The following is an 18,480-nucleotide window of genomic DNA, read 5'->3' as shown; positions in this document are numbered from 1 at the left end:
TCCACCAACAAGAAAACAAAAGGAAATACAAAATGACCTGATTATTTCCAGAACATGAAGCACTTTTACTCACAAAGCTGCTTTCCTGAGTAGGATAAGAGCGCAAAGCCAAAGAACAACTTTTTACTCTCCCATTTCTCTTTTTCAACTAGAGATCCTTCTCCATAGAGGTTTACTAACACTGTCCATGCAGAAGGGTACAAACTGTGCCTGGCACAGCACTTATGCAGAGTACAGCAGTCATCAAGAATAAGCACATGGCACGTGCTGCTTTGCTGAACTGCTGGACAGTCAACTGAGGAGACAACCTTCACCTGACAACATTTAGTTCTTTGAAAAACATAAAAACAAGTCTTGGGAAGCTGCGCTTACCTCTTCAACAGTTTCATCTTGTGGGGTCGCTGCACTATCATCAGAATCCTTCTGAGAGCCCGCATCGGCACTCTTGCGAACCTCTCTACTCTTCTTATGCTTGTGGGCTAGTTTTTTGACATGCCCGTCTGCTTTTCCACTGCTAAGACGCCTCACAGGACTGGTAAGCCATTTTCTCAAAGTGTTGCCGGGGCGCTTGGGGCCTGGGGAGCTCTGGGCACCAATCATATGGGGCTGAAGTGATGTTACTGAAGCAGGAGGACTGGCATCATTGCTGGAGACCGAAAGGGAGTCTGAAAAAAGAATGAGGGGAGCATTTTAAAGCTCAAACACTGGTAAGTGAGAAACAAGGCAAATGACATGTAATAATGTATATCAGACTGGATTTATGGACGAATCAACCAGATTATTTTGAAGTAACCTGGCCTTTAATGACACCACAACTGTCAGTGTTCGTGCTGCATGTGGCCACCCACACGTAAGCACCATTTATATGGTTACAATAGTCAAGCTTCATTAAGTAGCTCCTGCCTTAATTATAATTCATACTAACCACTGCTGATACTTATTTGATAGTGGATTATACTTTCCATATGTCATCTAACTTTATGGAAGGATATGCTTGTTTTATCTTTTAATGCATACTGCTTTGAGCATGGACATGAAGAGCAAAAACAATTGCCTCAATGAGATAAGTAAATTACTTTTCAAACACCAAATTTTATTACAAATGATCCAGTTACTTTCATTATTTATTTATTTCCTCTACCCTTGGGAAAGTGGGAAGAAGAATCCAGAGAACAGCTAAATGTCTGTCTTTTGCTTAAATCTTCTCAGACTTTTGGCTGTTGTTTTGTTTGTTTTTTAACAAGGCACAGAACATCTAAGTTTAAAAGCCCATTTGTTCAAATCTCAGGATCAGCAGTATTTCTCAGCATGACAATGCCTGAAGTTCTGTAGTCAAACAAAAGGATAAACTTTTCTCAAGCCATAGTTATGTGTGCATGAGGTCAATACTACTTTCCCACCGAGGCTCCTGTCACTTGAACTGGACCGTGTGCTTATGATAAACACCCGCTGGTTAGCTATTGTGAGACCCACTGGTCAGCTTTTTCTTTTTTTCCCCCATGCAGCACAATGCTTTTCCCCCCAGCAATTCTCTTTTCCTAAAAAGATACTTTTTTTCTGGACACATTCTTGTAACACCACTCCTGTGAATATTATCTACCACTAGCATATTAACATGACTCTCCTAGGTTGTCAAATAGGGTTTTTTTCCCCTGTGTGTGCGCTTTTGTAGAAAGATAGTTTACATAAGGATGACATAAATAATGTTTTGTTGAATGTTTCTACTGCTGGGAATTAAATGCACTGCTTGTGTTCCTTCTTGAAGCTTGACACAGATGTTCAGGTCACCTCTTCTGGCAGCTTTTCTGTAAGAAGTGTATTGCCTGTCTGACCAGAGAGTTTGAATTCTGTACAAAAGTACAGTCACACTGATGTGGCAATACACTTCATTGTACACCCAAATGCCTTGGATCTACGCACAAGTATGAGAGCCTGCTCTATTTCCACAGAGTATTAAGTGCAAATTATGGCTTTAAACGGAGATGAGGAAAGAGACATAAAATGTGAATATAATACAGTAGAACTTTTTATTTTTCCTTCACTGCTCAAGCTGTTCCAAAAAGGGCATCCCTTCCTTGGAATCCAAAATTGTGATCTATAAGGCTGTTTGTCAAGATTTTTCTCTATTCTAATAAAATCCAAATGGCATGTGACTGTTAAGATACATCAGCTCTGATGCTAACAACTCCTGTAGCTTACACTGTATGAACACATACATAGTAATTGCTATTAACCATCACTTTCATCATGTTTCCATAAAGCAGAAGATAAACTTTGTAAAGCTTACTTTCAGTCCAACAAGCTAGTTGCTAACACTTTAAAGCAAGTCACCCAGAATCAGGATTCATCTACAGAATTATCTTCTAGCCACAGCTGTAGCTGTGCTGCACACAGATAAGGAATATCTATTATTAAGGATTCCTATTATGCCATTAACTTGGTTTCGAGGCTTTAAGTAACGGGTACTACCAAAAAAGCAGATGTAGAGTTACACTAGTCGACTTTGTCTCTAAATCTTGGGATAGCAGTGCTACAGAATTACCACATTGTTTTCTTGTTGAAGCAGGAAACCTAAGGAAGAAATTAATTATCTATTACAGTGGTTTTCAACTTGCAATCTGAGTATCCCTCAAGGCCCCGGGTTACTGCTTAAGGGTCCTCAGCACATATGTAAGAAAAGCAAGCCTACTAGCCATCAGCATCCACATCACAACACATCTTTTATTAAACAAAAAAAAGTCATCTGCTTATTAGAAAAATTCCAAACAAAACTTCTAACCATCTGCAAGCTCTCCACAGGAATCCAAACAATCTCCTATTAAATCTCTGTAAGAAGTTACGACTTCTCAAACTCAACTTTACCTTTACTGTATCATGCATCTTTTAATTTTTATCAGATACCTTGTTTCAGAAATCAAAGCAAACATCAGCTGATGGGTATATCAATAAATAACCTTCTGCCACTTTGCTAGCGGGACACAGAAGAGTAGAAAACAGTGCTGCTGTTCCTGTAAGCTTCTCAAAGCACTAAATGCTTTGTTTTCAGGACTCCCAAGCTTGGAGATGTTATAATCACTCAGCCAAGTTTTTTCTTTAATTTGTATACATTTTTCATCCAAGTAATGGTTCATATAAGTTCCTTCCATACAAATAAAATGGAGCACATTCACTTGTTTATTAAAAAAAAAAGCAATTAAGCCTTTGCAGAAGTTCACCATGTACTGTTTTGTATTTTTGTATCTGTTGTATTTCTTTCCTTTACAATTACTCCGTTCTAAGAAAAAGGCAGTGTGGCGATGCAGTAACTGATTGCGTAAGATTTACTTTTAGATAAACATGCCTATCTCTAATCATGTAACATGCCTGCAGTTAATAAACTAATTTTTCTTTTTATAAAACCTGTGCTCCACCTCCTCAAATTCTCAACCATCCTTTTGACAATCAACACTTAACTACCAAATTTCTTGTAAAACTGAATAGTACAATGCAGAGCCCCTGAAACTGTTGGGAGACGAGTATTTTTGTCTGACTGCACTTTTGCTGTACCACTCCTACTCTTAACCCAAGTCAGCCAAGAGTTTGTGGGCAGGAGGGAAGAGAACAGGAAGAAATACGTACACTCTGCTCAAGTGGAGAGGATCTAAGAGACAAAACAATGTTAGCCAGACATGTTTTGCAGCACATACTTTAGCCATATCCTCCCACACAGCATTAGTTTTCATTTGGCATGCACCATGTAACTGCTTCTCATCTTCTCTTCTGCATGATTTAATACGAAGTACTTACTGAAGTATTATTAGGGCTTCAGGGAATCATAAAAGTGGACAAAGTGTTAGCAGTACATCAAAATGATAGCACTGTTCCACTTTGCTCTTTAAAGCATGAAAGCACTAGGGAAGAAGGAAAAGCTTAAAATGAATAAAAATACTGCATTGCCATAAACGTTTCAGCTTATATATAAAATTTTATTTTAAAAGGTATTAAAAAAAAAAAAGAAAGGTTTAACATCACCAGCGTTAACCTGAACAGAATACCAGCCCACTAGCCTCTTCAGAGGTCCCATCTGATTTTTTGCCCCTCCTTAAATTTGCAGAAAACATCCCTACAGCCTCATAGGTCAATGTTAATACTCACTACAAATATTCCATGCCAGTATTTTCCCAGTGAGACCCTTTACCGTCCATTTTTCCATCCCATCCTAGCTGACAGGAGCCCAGATTCTCCAATTGTTACTTCCATCCCCTTCCTCAGGAGACCAGTTACAATACTAGAGCAGAGTTATGAAAAAACCTAGGTGCTCAAGTTCATATATTTAAGTAGAAGGATTGTCAGATCCAAACATTAGGGAATATCAATATCCAATACAGGCATTTTCAAGAGCACAGAAAGACCTTTCACCTTCACCGTGAGAACAACCACACGAGTGTGTACTTCCCCCTGCCCCATCGCTATATACTACTTCTATCTATATAATTAGGGATACAGACTTGGTTTGATTGATTACCATGCTTGGGAATGTTTACACTAAATTGGCTTTGTTTCCTTTATGACTACATAGCAAATTGTTTTTCTAGGGTTGCTCAAGAGTATTTTATCACTGAAACATGCTAAGAAGAATAAGGAGTATTCAGAATTAAACCAAGAACAACATGGACTTTTAAAACCAAAACAGATGGAATAAGTTTGGGGTATGCTAACCCCAACTGTGTTTCAAGTACAGTAAACTTTCTAGTGAGTGTCAGATTCCCTTTTAGAAAAGATAAATGCAACAGATGGCCATCTTGGAGAGAAAAAAACCAACACACATGTAACGATCACAAACAGCAACAGCAATCCAAGAAGAAACCATCAAATTTAATGAAGTCACTATTTGCTCAAGCAGAGACAGCTTTGCAATTCAATAAAGTATTTAAAAAAAACCCCTAATGGATGGGCTTTGTTTTATAATTCATAGCCACAATAAGAAAAAAAGGCATTTAACTGCCATTTCTCTCAAAGTTAAAACCACATATGTTGCTCTGGTGGTGAGGTCAGAGAGTTCACTGAGAGTCCATAAATATATTTTTGAAGCTAAAGAAAAAGGGCAGGCAGCATGGGTCCTGACCCTCTCACACTAGAAGATAAAGTTACCTCCAACGAATGGGCAAATTTTTGAACCTGGAAGGGAAATGGGAATTCTCATTCTGGTCCCAGCTTTCTTAACACTAGAAACATGCACATCTGTGATTAATAAACTGGTTTTTTTCCCCTAAGAAATAAATCAGCCATGTTAAGCTAGTTGATGACTTGAAAGACTCTGCTTCATATTAACTACTTCCATATTGCTGTTTTTAGAATTTTAGTATTTATGAGGAGAGCAAGGGGCTACAAAAACCTGACTTCCTAACCCAGGGAATCAAACCAAGGCTGTTTGATGCCTGCTCTGCATCTCTAACCCCAAAAGGCTACAAAATCCAAAATAAAAACATTTCACCATCTCTGGACTATGAAACAGGGATGGGGCAAGGACTGAAAAATGGAGCAAAGCAAACCTAGTAACCCCACCTGGCATGTCAAACTGCCACTGCAGATCTGCCATCCAGCATGAACTTTAAGGACCAGAGAGCCGAGAAAACCCGTCGCACAGGGCAATTAACCAGCTGATCAGTAAGACTTGATGCAGGTACATTATGAATATTTGGGGACAAGAGCTGCTTGTTGGTTCAAACCACAGAGAGCATGATCTAATACTGACGCGCTTGCAAGTTCAGTATGTAACGTGGGAATAGCTAGAGTTCAATGATCTCCCAAGCCCGTATCTACCTACAAACACGCAAGCCTCCAATTTGGGCCAAGTCAACGTACCATCAGAGGAAGCAAAAATAGTTTACAAGCATCTAATGACAAAAGCCCATAAACCCCCACCTGCATACACAGTCATCATTTGTTTTTAGATGAGATGGGGAAAGCCTGAAGAAAGAGTGTGAGGTTTATTTTATTCGTAGACACACACATGCACAGTTTCTGCCTGGGAACTGCTTTTGAAGTAAGAGGCTATCAATCCACCATGTACAAGTCCATTCAGATACTTTTGTACGTGTCAGGAACTTTATTTCTCTCCTCCTGGGTATCCTCTTTAGACTACCCTCACTGTGTATTTTTTGTAAACCAATACTGGAATATACATCAAATGGCATTAGATGTGTTTCACTTTGAACAAGCCACCATAAAAGCAGTTACCATTTAAAGACAATGAGCTTTATCAGGCTTCCAAATGGGGAACTTCCACCATGCCCTTTGGGTAGCATGAATTTCACTTTACAGTTTCATTTCATGAAACTAGTTTCTTAAGAAAAATAAAATTAAAAAAAAAAATCACACAATGCAGAAAGCTAGTACCCAATACATAGTAGAAAATCCTTCAATCACATTTGTGTTTGGAGTGGAACAAACACACTCAACTCTTCATCTCTGGTCAGCAAACCTTTCCTGCCTTTTATTTCAAGTAATGCACTATGCTGAAATACAATTTGTAAGATTTTCAATGTGTGAACAAAGACTTCAACTCCTTAGTATATCTTCCCTGATTAGTGAGTTATCTGTATTAATTTTGACTGATACAGATGCTAGTCCAGAGGACTTGGATTTAAATGTATTCAACAATTAAGTCTTCCAAGTCATCAAAAGCTGATTGTATTAATGTCAGATAGACTGGAATTCTAAGCTTGAGGCTAGATACTATTCAGCTTCTCTTAATGAGATACTAAGCTGCCCCAGAAGCATGTCTGCAATTAAAAAAAAAAAAATTACCCTCCCCCTAAGACAGACACTGTCATCTTAATAACTTCCAAAGATCTTTCTGAAATTAAGAAGTCATCCAACAAACATATTTGCAACAGCACTAGAGAAAGGAATGAAGAAAATCTCTGATTAAGGGCAAAAAGAATATACTGTTCATTTGAGTTGGAAAATTAGTGGCATATGCGTGAAGGGTTTAATACACTTATGTTATTACTATTTTATAATTTTTTTTTAATATCTTCTGCTGCCTTGCTACCCAGAGATGTAAAATCAAAGTTTTACATTTAAGCTTTTAAATAATTTCACATGCATTATAGCTTGCACACAGAGAGAGCTGTAAACATATCAACTGCTACCTAGGAGCTAAACACCAACAAAATTTAGATGGAAAAATCCTCATCTTAAAACTGCTGGACAGTTTGCATCCACACTTGTTTCCCCCCCTCACCCTGCTGCCTTTTTTTTTTTTTTTTTTTTTAAAGCAGGAAGCAGGCATGATATTATGCCAGAAAAAACTTTCCCAGGTTAACAGAAGTAGTTCTGTTTGTGCTCCCTGGAATTCAGACCACAGGGATACAAAACCCCAAACCTAAATCTTGTATATTACTACAAGACCAAGGCAGCACTACAGAAGGGAAAGTGGACTTTGTGAGGCATTTCATTCTTTGCAATAAGCTGTTATTCTCTCCTATTTCTGGAGAGAAATATATTTTGTGTCACAAGCAGGAAGTATTAAAAGTTACTCACACTGCTGAAGTTTAGTTTCACAGTTTGTGAAACCCACAAGTTTTTAATAGATTAAATCTCAGCTTCCCTGTGCGCAGCTTAGATTTTAACAGGCAACATCTTGATCTCAGCCCCACTCTTTTGGCAACCTGTTTGCTCAGATTTAAAGACAGCTACATCCACGTGCCTGGCAGGACACACCAAGGACAGATTTATGTCATTTAGCACTGTTTCTCAGTCAAGTTCTGACTCTGTATCAGTGCACTGAGCCTCTCTTGTCTCTCTACAGATCAAAGCAAGTGCCCTGATCATTTTAATTATTATCTCCCCCTGGAAGCGGGGGTGTATTTCTACTAACCACTAATTGCACAGGGGCTTGCATGCTTTTATGTAAGAGCTAATGAACAGAAGCCCATGTTCCAATTTTCAGGAAAAGTTTTCTCCTTTTCATACACAATCTCCAGTGAGTTTCTTTCAGACAACTGGGGCCATCACATAGTTACTTATGTCTTGTACTTCATTTGTGCCTCCTGATATATGACATCATTTTACATCACCATGAAGGAGCACATAACATTATTTGCTCTGCAGAGCTACTATAGGCAAGATTTTCACTGACACATTTGAGTTACATACAGTTAAGGGGCTGATACCTTAATATTCTTAATTACATGGTACATGACACCCTTCTTTCATTAAATAGTTGTGAAAATTCTCCAGTGCAGAGAAAGAAAGTAAGATAAATACTGCTTTTCTACATTAGAAAGCAAGTTTTCCCACAGCACCAGGGTAATTTCCCTGTTTCCCTTGAAATACAGTAGCTTTTAAGATCAATTTCTCACTAAGATCTTTCACAAAGTCTCAACTGCATCACCCATCTTCAAAGTGCTGCTGTTTTGGAGCATGACTACAGAGTCACGTATGTTTTTAAAAGTCTTATTTATATGCTGTTTTTGCCAGATGCCTAACATCAGCACTACCCAACTACTTTCAGGTGACCAAAGTAGAAGATCAGACGAAGGCATGGCCCACCTGCTCCTCTCTCCAGAAGAACGGATGTAATAGGAGCACTGAATGCCTGGAACGACCATGTTCCAGGCCCAGGGCCATGGCCTACACACTAGGTAGAGTTGCAGAAGAGCTGCACATAACCTCTCTAGCCCGCTCCTCGCTACTGCTGCTGCTCGATAGTTTAAGATCTCAGCACAAGAAGCTGGTTGAGGGCACAACGCAGCTCCTGAGGCAGCGGGAGCTGGCAGCACGAGCTGCCTTCCAACTGCTCCAAGTTACAGCACTCCCTGCCTTCGACAAAAACAAGCAGCTAGCTGGTGGGGAGAAGCGAGGTCTGAGCCAAAGAAGGCAAAGAGCGAAGGCAGAAGCTTTGGGCCTGGGCCTCGTAGGCAGTGCTGGCACTTAAGACACTAGACAGAGAGTTTTGCTGACTGTTGACAAGCTATTTGTCTTGTGCATGCTGTGTGCAAGCTACTTTTGAAGAGCCACGCTGCGTGATGTTAGCAGCAAAGATGCAGCTCTGCTGTTGGTGGAGAGCTGTATGTCACATGCTGCAAATGGAAACCTCTATTGACACAAGATTTGTGATAAGCAGTTTCAGATTTTAATTGGGGCAACTGCACAATCCATTTTTGCTCATCTGTTACTGAGCTGTAAGGCTTATCATCTGCTACTTCAATTTTTGCTGCGAAATAATTTTTCCCTAGGAAACAGATAAAAATAAATGCCAGTCCTAGAAATACAGCTCTGAAGAAGCGCAACAGCGTATCTGATATGCTGTGTGCATCAGTCCAGAAAAGATATGAACAGATATGAAACAAAAACATCCATATCAATATAGATAACAGAACAGCCAACTAAAAAAAAGATGCATTCAGCAAGTCCTCAGCTTTACTGAAAGCAGAGAAAGACATAGGGGAAGGGAGGGAGAGAAGCATGTCTGCAGAAATTGCATTAGGAAGAATCATGATCACAGACGTTATTTAAAGCAAGACATTTCATGCTTCTCTGTGCAAAAGCTCAGCAACGCAGAGCATCCCAATGGAAGGAATTTATCCCATGCAGATTTTAAAACATCCTCCACTACTCCAACAAAAAGGCCGCATATTAACTAGGTTATTGCAAGCAAGTTTGAGCAAGTCTGATTCTCAAAAGGAAATAGGGGACTCACAGTTCTACTGGTGCACTTTTGTAACTGAGAATACACACACAGATAGGGATGAAAATAGCTTCCACCATCCTTACGTGATAAAAACAAGCTTCACAATTATGTAGACAGAAACCAATCATACATAAAATCAGCATAAAATGCTGAGCCAACATGATTTTCTCTTTTGTCCAGGAGTTTGAAAAAATTTGAGCAACTAAAACCTCTGTCACGTATTTAAAAATGAGTGGCCTCCAGAAGATGAACATAGATGTATTTCATTCTCTCTCTTTTCCAAATGTCTCAAAAGTTTCCAACACATGAGAAAACCTCCAAAAATTCTCCAGTAAAACTGAGAGAATCTATGACAAGCATCAAGAAACATACTTTGAAACACAAAGGACAGATACTAATAATAATTGCTAAACATATCTTCATGGGTATTAGTAAAGTTCATAAATATAAAGAGACAATACACAGTAACAAATGATACAAAAGAAATGACAACTTTATCAAATTTTATTTGTTTAAAACCCCCATGTCATTAGACTACTTGCACTAAAATATACTTGTTTCCTCTTCTCTTCACCTACTGCAGTTACACGTTAACCTAAATACACATACTAATCCAACAGTAATTTTAACAGTCTTTTTTTCTTTTCCCCCATCCTCCTGATTCAAAGCAGAAGAGTTCATTAGAACAACTAGCAATTGTTTGGAGTCACAGCTTTAGCAACAGCTGTACAAACACATCAATCTCAAGTTAGGAACTCTGCCATAAGCTTAATAATAATATACTCGCATCGTTTAGCTTTGGGGCTATACAATAACTTTGGTCATTTTCCCGTTCCAAATGTTATACTGCTGTAGCCCTCAACAAATAAATTGAGAAAGTAATTAAAGGAATTGGGAGGGAAGATGGAACAGCTAAAGCAGTGGCAAAAAAGGTCTTCCAAAAAATTCTTATATAAAAAAGTTGTTTCCTTCTTATCCAACTAATTGATATTAGCATAGTGATATAAATTAATTGTACTAACATTGCTTTGCATCATAAAACATTGAACTTCGCAGTAGTAATGAGCAGAATCAGGCCCTCGCAGCCATGCCACTGCTATCAGCCTCCGCACTGCGTAACTAGATGACTGTAGGTGATGACAGACAACTTCCTCCGAGTTCAGTCCCACCTCAATAACTACATTATGAAGAGCAGTCTTAGATGACACTGATTGGAAACCAAACTGGCTTTAAACTTTTTGTTTTCAGATGGAAATGTAACCTGTGCAATGCAATGAGAGCACACATGATTTTAATAAAGGTCAGTCACCCTGAAAATGTATTTTTTTTTTTTAAAACAGACTCACAGTCAAGGTTGACTAGCAGATAGCTATTCAAAGTCATAATGGCAAACTTCTGCACAGATGCCTTTTCAGGATGAAGTATTTTAATGGATTAGGAAAGGGGAAGATACTCCTCCACAACTTCATCAATCAATAAAGATTGAGTTAAAAGGGGAAAGATAACTCCTTGGTATAGATGTGTTTTAAAACAAGCAAACTGTAAATTAATGGAAGATGTGACATTTTATCTCAATGGGGAATTAAAATATCCTGAACACTAAAAAAATGAATCCATCATTGCCATGTTCGTTAACTTGATTACAGTTTCCTCAGGAATAACATATGCACTGCTGAATTTTCTTTGGCATGATCAAGCCCACATCACACACACAGACACACACACACACAAAAGCTACATTTTGCTATGCAACTTTTCTGTTGTTTTTATTTCCTTCAATTATTCCCAATAAAGGCTTAGGAGGAACGTGATGTCATGAACTGCCTTATCCACTCAGTCATCTAAACCTTGATTCCTTGAATCATTCCTCAACTCCCATCCATCTAATACTACCTGAGTGGCCAGAGGAAAATGATGTGATAGGATCATGGCAGAGCTGTCCAAAACCAGTTTGGAAGTAGGAATCAAAAGGAAACAAAAAGGGAAATAAAAAGAGCAAAACATACTTCTTTTGAAAGACAATAAACTAGAATTCTTATTACCTGCTTTAATTAGACATGAAGCAGGGGGAGGGAAGGGGGAAGTAGGTATCAATAACTTCTACACAATAATATTGTTACAGTAAATCAGCTTTTTTAAGTTATAGACTCAACTGTAAGCCTAATTTTAGGGGAAAAATAAAAGTTATGCGGAGGAAACAAGATAAGGAATTTAATTAGCTTCTATTCCTTTTTCTATTAAAAAACCCCATTTCTTCTTTTCATCAAGTCCCCAGCAATTCATATCATACATCTAGACAGTGGATCTCTATGAAGCTCTCTTCTTAGAGCAAACTACCCAATGTAGTTGGACACGTTGAGTTGGGTTTTTTTAACACTCATTCAAGAAGATTGACTGAAAGTGTTCAATCCCCTGCTCAAATGCAGGGAAACAAACAAACAAAAATTGGTTTAATAAACATACTTTACTATTCTCTGTGAGGAAAACCAATCCTTACAGGGAAAAGATTGTTACATTACTGATGGCATCTTTTCCAAGCAGGATGGAATATACTTACATTGCCTAAAACTGTTCTTCTCATTACCTCCACAAAAGGAGACAGAGGCAGCGCAAGCCTTGATGAGCAAATTCAGTGGATTGTTACAGCTGCTTGTAGCCACGTTCAAAGGCAGATTATGAAGACAGTGTTCATTACTAGTCTCGCAATGAGCACCTAGAGGAAACTTTCATTATGTAAGGCGATAGCTCATTCTTATGCTGCTGCCTCACTGAAGTAATTCGTTTAAAATAAAGCTGTAACATAGCAAGAGGCAAATTAAATTGAAATACGAGCTGAGGCAGTTCTGGTTTGCTCAGTTTTTGACCATGATACAAAACTGGATGCATCAGATGTTCAGCTACAGGTATGCTCTGAGAGGTGTGACAAGAAGGTCAAGGGGCAGCCATATTTTTCTTGGTATGTAATCAAACTTCACCGTTCTTTTCAAAGTTTCATCAATAATCCTTCTGGCCCCTCTCTCACTCTCCAAGAAGTCTTCCCAGTATTGACTACTCGTTTTCCCTTCATCTTTTCTGAAGTTAAATCTAGAAGTTCTTCACGACTTAACATTTTGAATATGCTTCACTAGTGATATATAGGAATACAGTCATCTTAGCAAAATCCAAAGAGGCTTACATAAAAGTGTTTTTTTTTTTCTTATTACAGAAATGGAGTTTCTACACAAAGTTTGCATTATAAACCTAACTACATTTCCTTGAAAGAGCATACATTTTCCTTTCATATCTTTCAAAAGTCTTTAAAACTAGGAGCCGACTAGCTGGTTTGAGAAGGAGCTGGAGGTAACAGACCCATTTAAAATGGCTCCATTTTCATGCAGTACTTATACAAGGTTGGAGTGGAAAGCACTGCAGTGGAGGCAGTAGACCTCCAAGGACTGGAGGCAGAAGGCTGCCCAGTGCTAACTCCATACACACATCTGATCCGCACTGCTGCTCAGTCCTGGCTTATTTCACAAAGTAGGTAACACGCCCAACAGCTACATGAATGAAACTATGGCATTTTCAAGTAAATGAAAAGATATATCCAAGTTACAGGAGACAAAAATTAGGAGTAGTTCAGATGGAGCTACAGACACCTGTGGATCTTGTCAGCTCACTCAGAGCAAAACACCTGAGCTTCAAATCTTCAGGTTCACGAGTAGGGATGGCAGTTGTGAAAGAACATCGGTATCTCTCTCACATGAACTCCTACACCTTAAAACTTTTTTTTTTTTTTTTGAAGGGGGTAGGCAGGGGGGATGGGTATAGCATTTTCTGCTGGATCAACTCCCTGGTCTGGCTGCCTGCGTGATTGCTAGTGTTCATGCAACAGAAGCAGCTGGATCACAAGTGCAAGCACAGGGTAAATAAGATGGCAGTATCTGACAAGTAGTTCAGTTTTTACTAACCAAAAACCAGCAACTTCAGCTAACTCTCTTGCAAGTCCTGCAGCCTAAGGATTTGAAAAAAGCCATGTTGCAAGAATAGTGAGGAAGGACATAGAGGTCAGGCAAGTAGTACCTTTGCATATGTAACTATATAGCCGATACATGAGCTCAGTTTCAGGAGGATTTTTGTTGCATGCTCTTTGTGGAGATGGAAAAGCACACACAGCACACACTTAACAGCTTCCATCTGTATTCTAAAAGAATAGACTTTCAAAGTGTAGAGGTGGATGTATGCCAAGAATTACACCAACCCATTAGTAATACTGGACTCTCCCCACTGCATCCTCTGAGTCCAGTCCTCAGAGACCTCTTATCCTCTCTTGGATACCATTTGCTAACAATTACTCTATAGTAAAAGCATCCTGTTTTATGGATGAATTATTTCTGAGGCTTGATATACCATAAAATGTTATGAAAGAGGAAAAAGAAAGCTAGTTTGATTCATACACATTCTTTTAAGCAATCTATTGCACATATAATAAATGTATTTCTTCAAAGCCAAATGAGAACTCTCTCCACCTTTCCTCCTCCAAAAAACAGCCCCCAGATGGTTAATAACTTCAGGATAAATTTTGGTTTTGCAGATTTATTCCTTGGATTTCATCCATGAGATTTGCCTCTCAAATTTCCCAAGTGAAATATAGCCTCACATGATCCACTTAGGGACTGAAACACATACATCCTATTGTTTCTTCTAGCTCATAAGGTAACTGAAAAAAGATGTTATTATTTCCAATATTCAGTCCCAGACAAACTACTCAACACTGTCTCCAGCCAGATAACCATAAACAACTTTGATATTTATCCACACTTGTCTTAAATGCAGAGCATTTTCAACTTACAGGAATGGGTGGAATTACCATGAGAATTGGTTTCTTCCTACCATCACCGCTGCATTCTCCAACTGATGTCAGATAAAGTCAAAAATACAATACTCATTTATTAATTTCAGTAGTTTCTTGCCAATTCATTACTCAAAGCCCTATTCTCTTTCTCTAAATTTGAGTGCATTTTCTCCTTCAGACTTTGTGAAAAAGTGGGGAAAAAACTCGGATCATTTAAACAGGAGTAGATAATTATTAATTGCATATGTACTCTAACATTTTAATGAAGAATAAACTAAACTTTTGTAATTCCTTAAAAATTCTTTAAGCAAAGTCGAAGGCTCAGTTAAAGTCTTCTATGAATAAAATCATGTACTAGAGTACATTTTGAATATTCGCCTAAATCCCAAATTGCCAGTTTTAGGTTTGCAGCGGCCAGAAATCCTACAGATACAATTTTTACCTTTTCCAGTTCAAGAGATGACATAGCTACAGTTATACTGGGACATGCAAGTAAGCTTTGTTCTCTTATTATGAAAGGCTCTTGAGCCTCCTTGCAACATGGTCTGTACACATGGACATCTGTTTTTAAGAAACAGAGAACAATGAAGAATGTTTGTGAAATCATGTATGCTTGCCAAACAAGACTTCATACATGGCTATGATCTTAATTTATGGTAATAACGGAAAGCATCTTGCTGATTGGGATTGACTACACCCAGCACTTTATAAAACATGTTTTTGAAAAATTCTTTGTCAGTAAAAAACCAGATAGATTTGAGCCTAACTAACCACTGCAGCAACAAGAGTTCAAAAATGAAGCAAATGAGCTCCAGTGAGGACAGGAGAATGCAAAGCAAGAGAAAGGGGGAAAAGACTATTCCGTGCCATTAAGAGAGCTCCTGCTGATGAGGTAGTACAGCTCTGGGTGAGCACTCGCTGTAAAATATTTTGCCACAAAGAATTTTGCCTATCAATTATTATTTGTAGTTGACTCCTTTCACCTCCACCTCCCTCCAACATACCCTGTACTTGTTTGCTTCTAAAAACTGGAATAACTACTGTTTTATGAAGTGATTGCACAGCACTGGGGGCTGTAGAGCAGCTTTCTGACAACAGAGCTCTACTTCTGGGATCAGAGATGATAGCCTGCTGACATTTACTCCCTCTGGCTGGTAGTCCGATGCCCCGCTATCTTTTGGGGAACTACTGAGAGTTAAAACCATCCTACTGACATGCGACCCTATCTTAAGATGTCCCCTATAAGATTACTTTCCATTACATCCTTGATTTCATGTCTGCAACCTTTCTACCATCCTCCCTCTCCTCTCAGTCCATCTGTAACAGCAGACTGGATACTAACAAATGAAGTTAAGATTATAAATTGCCTTTTGCTGCTTAAGTATATGCACACAGCGTACAGCAACAGGTATGTAAGACTTGAACCTAGCTGCAAACAACTTGCATCTCAAAAGGAAGCATCCCGGCAGCTACATCAGATCTAGACACTGAAGGTTTGCACTGTTTTGTCCTGCAGACTTTTCAGACTGTTATGTATGAGAATCGAACTTGTTCTGCAGTAACAGTCCAAATGCCAAGGACAGATATTGTTTCCTATTAAAATTACAAGGAAAGAGGAGGAGAAGACCCAACAGCAACTGAGTTTAACATGAACATTCCTATCCTAATCTCTGTGCTTCTCCAGTCAAGACTGAAACAGCATAGCAATGATGTGTCTAAATAAATTTCACACAGGACAATTTATTTCACAACGACCCTTTCTTTTCAAGCTCTATTCCCCAAAACATTACCTCTCAACAATAATTTAACAGAAGTGATATATCTTAAACAATCTATAATTTTTTTTTGGTTTAGTAGCAACATTCTAAGAAAATTTCTACTAAGCTCTTAAAACAAATTACTACCATTAATAATATTTCACAGAGCAAGAGTTACCATTTCTCATTTCCGCAGTTCAGCTAAAAAAAAAAAAGTGGCACATGCATTTTACACGCTTTTTCTGAAAAAGCTTACTGTACAGCATCCCAGTCATTTACAGAGCAGAGTCATTCCATAACTGCTCCCTTTCCCATACAGGTCCTTTCTGTTATACTCTACATTTTTGACTGGAGTCAGAGGGAGGGGAGAGTAGAGGCAGAGAGAGAACGAGAAAATAAAGCATCCTACTAAACTCCTATGATTTGAAAACATTTCCCAGCCAACCAACCTTCCTCCTCCCAGCCCATTATCTCTATCACACATATTTGTACCTAAATCCAGGATCCAGTATTTACAGCCACTCGGCTGCCCGTTGCCGCAGCAGGTAGGATTTACTGAGTGAAGCGATCCCAGAGTGTCAATCTGCTTAATCCTGTTTGGCATGGTGAGGAGTCAGCTGTTCCGATACCCACAGCTTACAAATAATCTACTCGCCCGCACCCCAGGGATGTGTTACAGCTTCTCCTGGAGATAGATGTTCACCCAGATAACATTACAAGCAATGCCATCAGGTTGAGGAAGTTGCTGTTATCTTCTCAGTCTGGTTGAGCCCCCTGCCCTGCTGTCAGAGCTGCTCCTCTCTTCTAGGGATGCTCTCCTCTGACTCACTGAGCACAGTTCCAGTCTTTAAATTCACATGTGGGAATAGCCAGATGCAGCAGATTACACTCTACCGTAACTACCCTAATTGAGGCTCAAGATGATCTTAAAAAATACAGCAAACCAGCTATTTTCTCTCTCAGCCTTCAGAAAAGATAGTCTAGTACCTCTGCAAAGCTTTATAGCAACTAGCATACAGAAAACCAACCTTTAACACCTCTTTTTATTTTACAGTGCAGAGTTTTTAATGCTTTAGCTAAAGCCATAAATACAAAAAAGACGGACATTTTTTGGTCAGCTAAACCATGCAGCACTTGCCCTGTAACTTCCATTTTCCTTGACAAAACCTGTACCAAACAACTGATTCTGCCCTTATCGTCATTTTCTTGAGCCTTGTGAAAAATAAAAAAAATCCAAACACTAGAAAACCCACACCTTTTGATAAATTCATTTAAGATCTTGCCCTGTTTCTAGTTCATCATGCTGTCTTCCTGTTCAGTAAACTGAAACTGCATATATTTTATTTTAGCTATGCATTCTTCACCTAGCATGCCACGCAAGCATTTGTCCATAAATATTCATTTATGAGATTTTTTTTTTTAGCTAAGTGCTTTACAAACCTAGAAAAGATGTTTGCTTTCTTCCTCTGAACACCTCATCACCTAATTTTAAAGGACATACAAAAAGCTACAATCACTACATAGGTAAACAGCTATGAAGTCAAAGCAAGGATTAAATTTCTGTAAAAACAGAAATTAAATGCTTTCATCATATTGTCATGAAAAAAGAGCCCTAAAATGAGATTGAACAAAGAGTACTGTAAAATGCACAAGCATGTAATGGAAAAGAAGAAAATAAAGCAGCGAGGGGGTTGCCAATGATTATAGCACAAACAAATGCATATAATGCAAGGATAAATAGGAATTTTACAGGGAGCTGAGAGTATATACGATCCCAAAGCCAAAGAAGGCTTACCGTTAACACTTAACACAAATTGGGTACACACATGTTATCCTATTTAAAATTTTAAAGAGCTGTCCTCACCTAAGAGTAAAGTTTTGCTTTCTTCACGTTTCTAAGGAAAACCACTCTAAATTCTGCATTAGTTTCTCCTTCACAGCTTCCTGCACTGAAACCATTAATTCTGATTCCTTAACATTTTTCTTCTGACCCAAGACGACTTTCAAATGACACTGAATTCCTAAGTTGGGGGGGGGGGAAAGCAGCAGAAGGAAAAAAACCCTCTTTCTTCAGGATAAGTGATTTTTATAGTTTGCCACCTACAGTGAGACTTCCACTAAGGCTAGTTTATTCTTCATGAAATTGTAGAACATCTGAAAATTATTCTCGTTTCTAGTTGAGTAACAAAAATAATAAATGAAACAAACCCTTT

General features: G+C 38.6%; 1 protein-coding gene across 3 annotated transcripts in view; it reads right to left on the bottom strand.

Moving 5' to 3' along the window:
- TRIO (trio Rho guanine nucleotide exchange factor) overlaps positions 1-18,480 on the bottom strand; it is a 255,922-nt gene that overhangs the window by 35,543 nt on the left and 201,899 nt on the right. For all 3 annotated transcript variants that reach the window (XM_054814119.1, XM_054814117.1, XM_054814118.1), the window contains exon 35: positions 373-665. In XM_054814119.1, the coding sequence (XP_054670094.1) occupies positions 373-665 (293 nt within the window). The remainder of the gene's footprint in view (positions 1-372; positions 666-18,480) is intronic.

The sequence above is a fragment of the Grus americana genome, chromosome 2 (assembly GCF_028858705.1).
Source record: "Grus americana isolate bGruAme1 chromosome 2, bGruAme1.mat, whole genome shotgun sequence".
Taxonomy (NCBI): Eukaryota; Metazoa; Chordata; class Aves; order Gruiformes; family Gruidae; genus Grus; species Grus americana.
The sequence above is the reverse complement of the archived record's forward strand: the minus strand, read 5'-3'. Positions and strand labels throughout refer to the sequence as shown.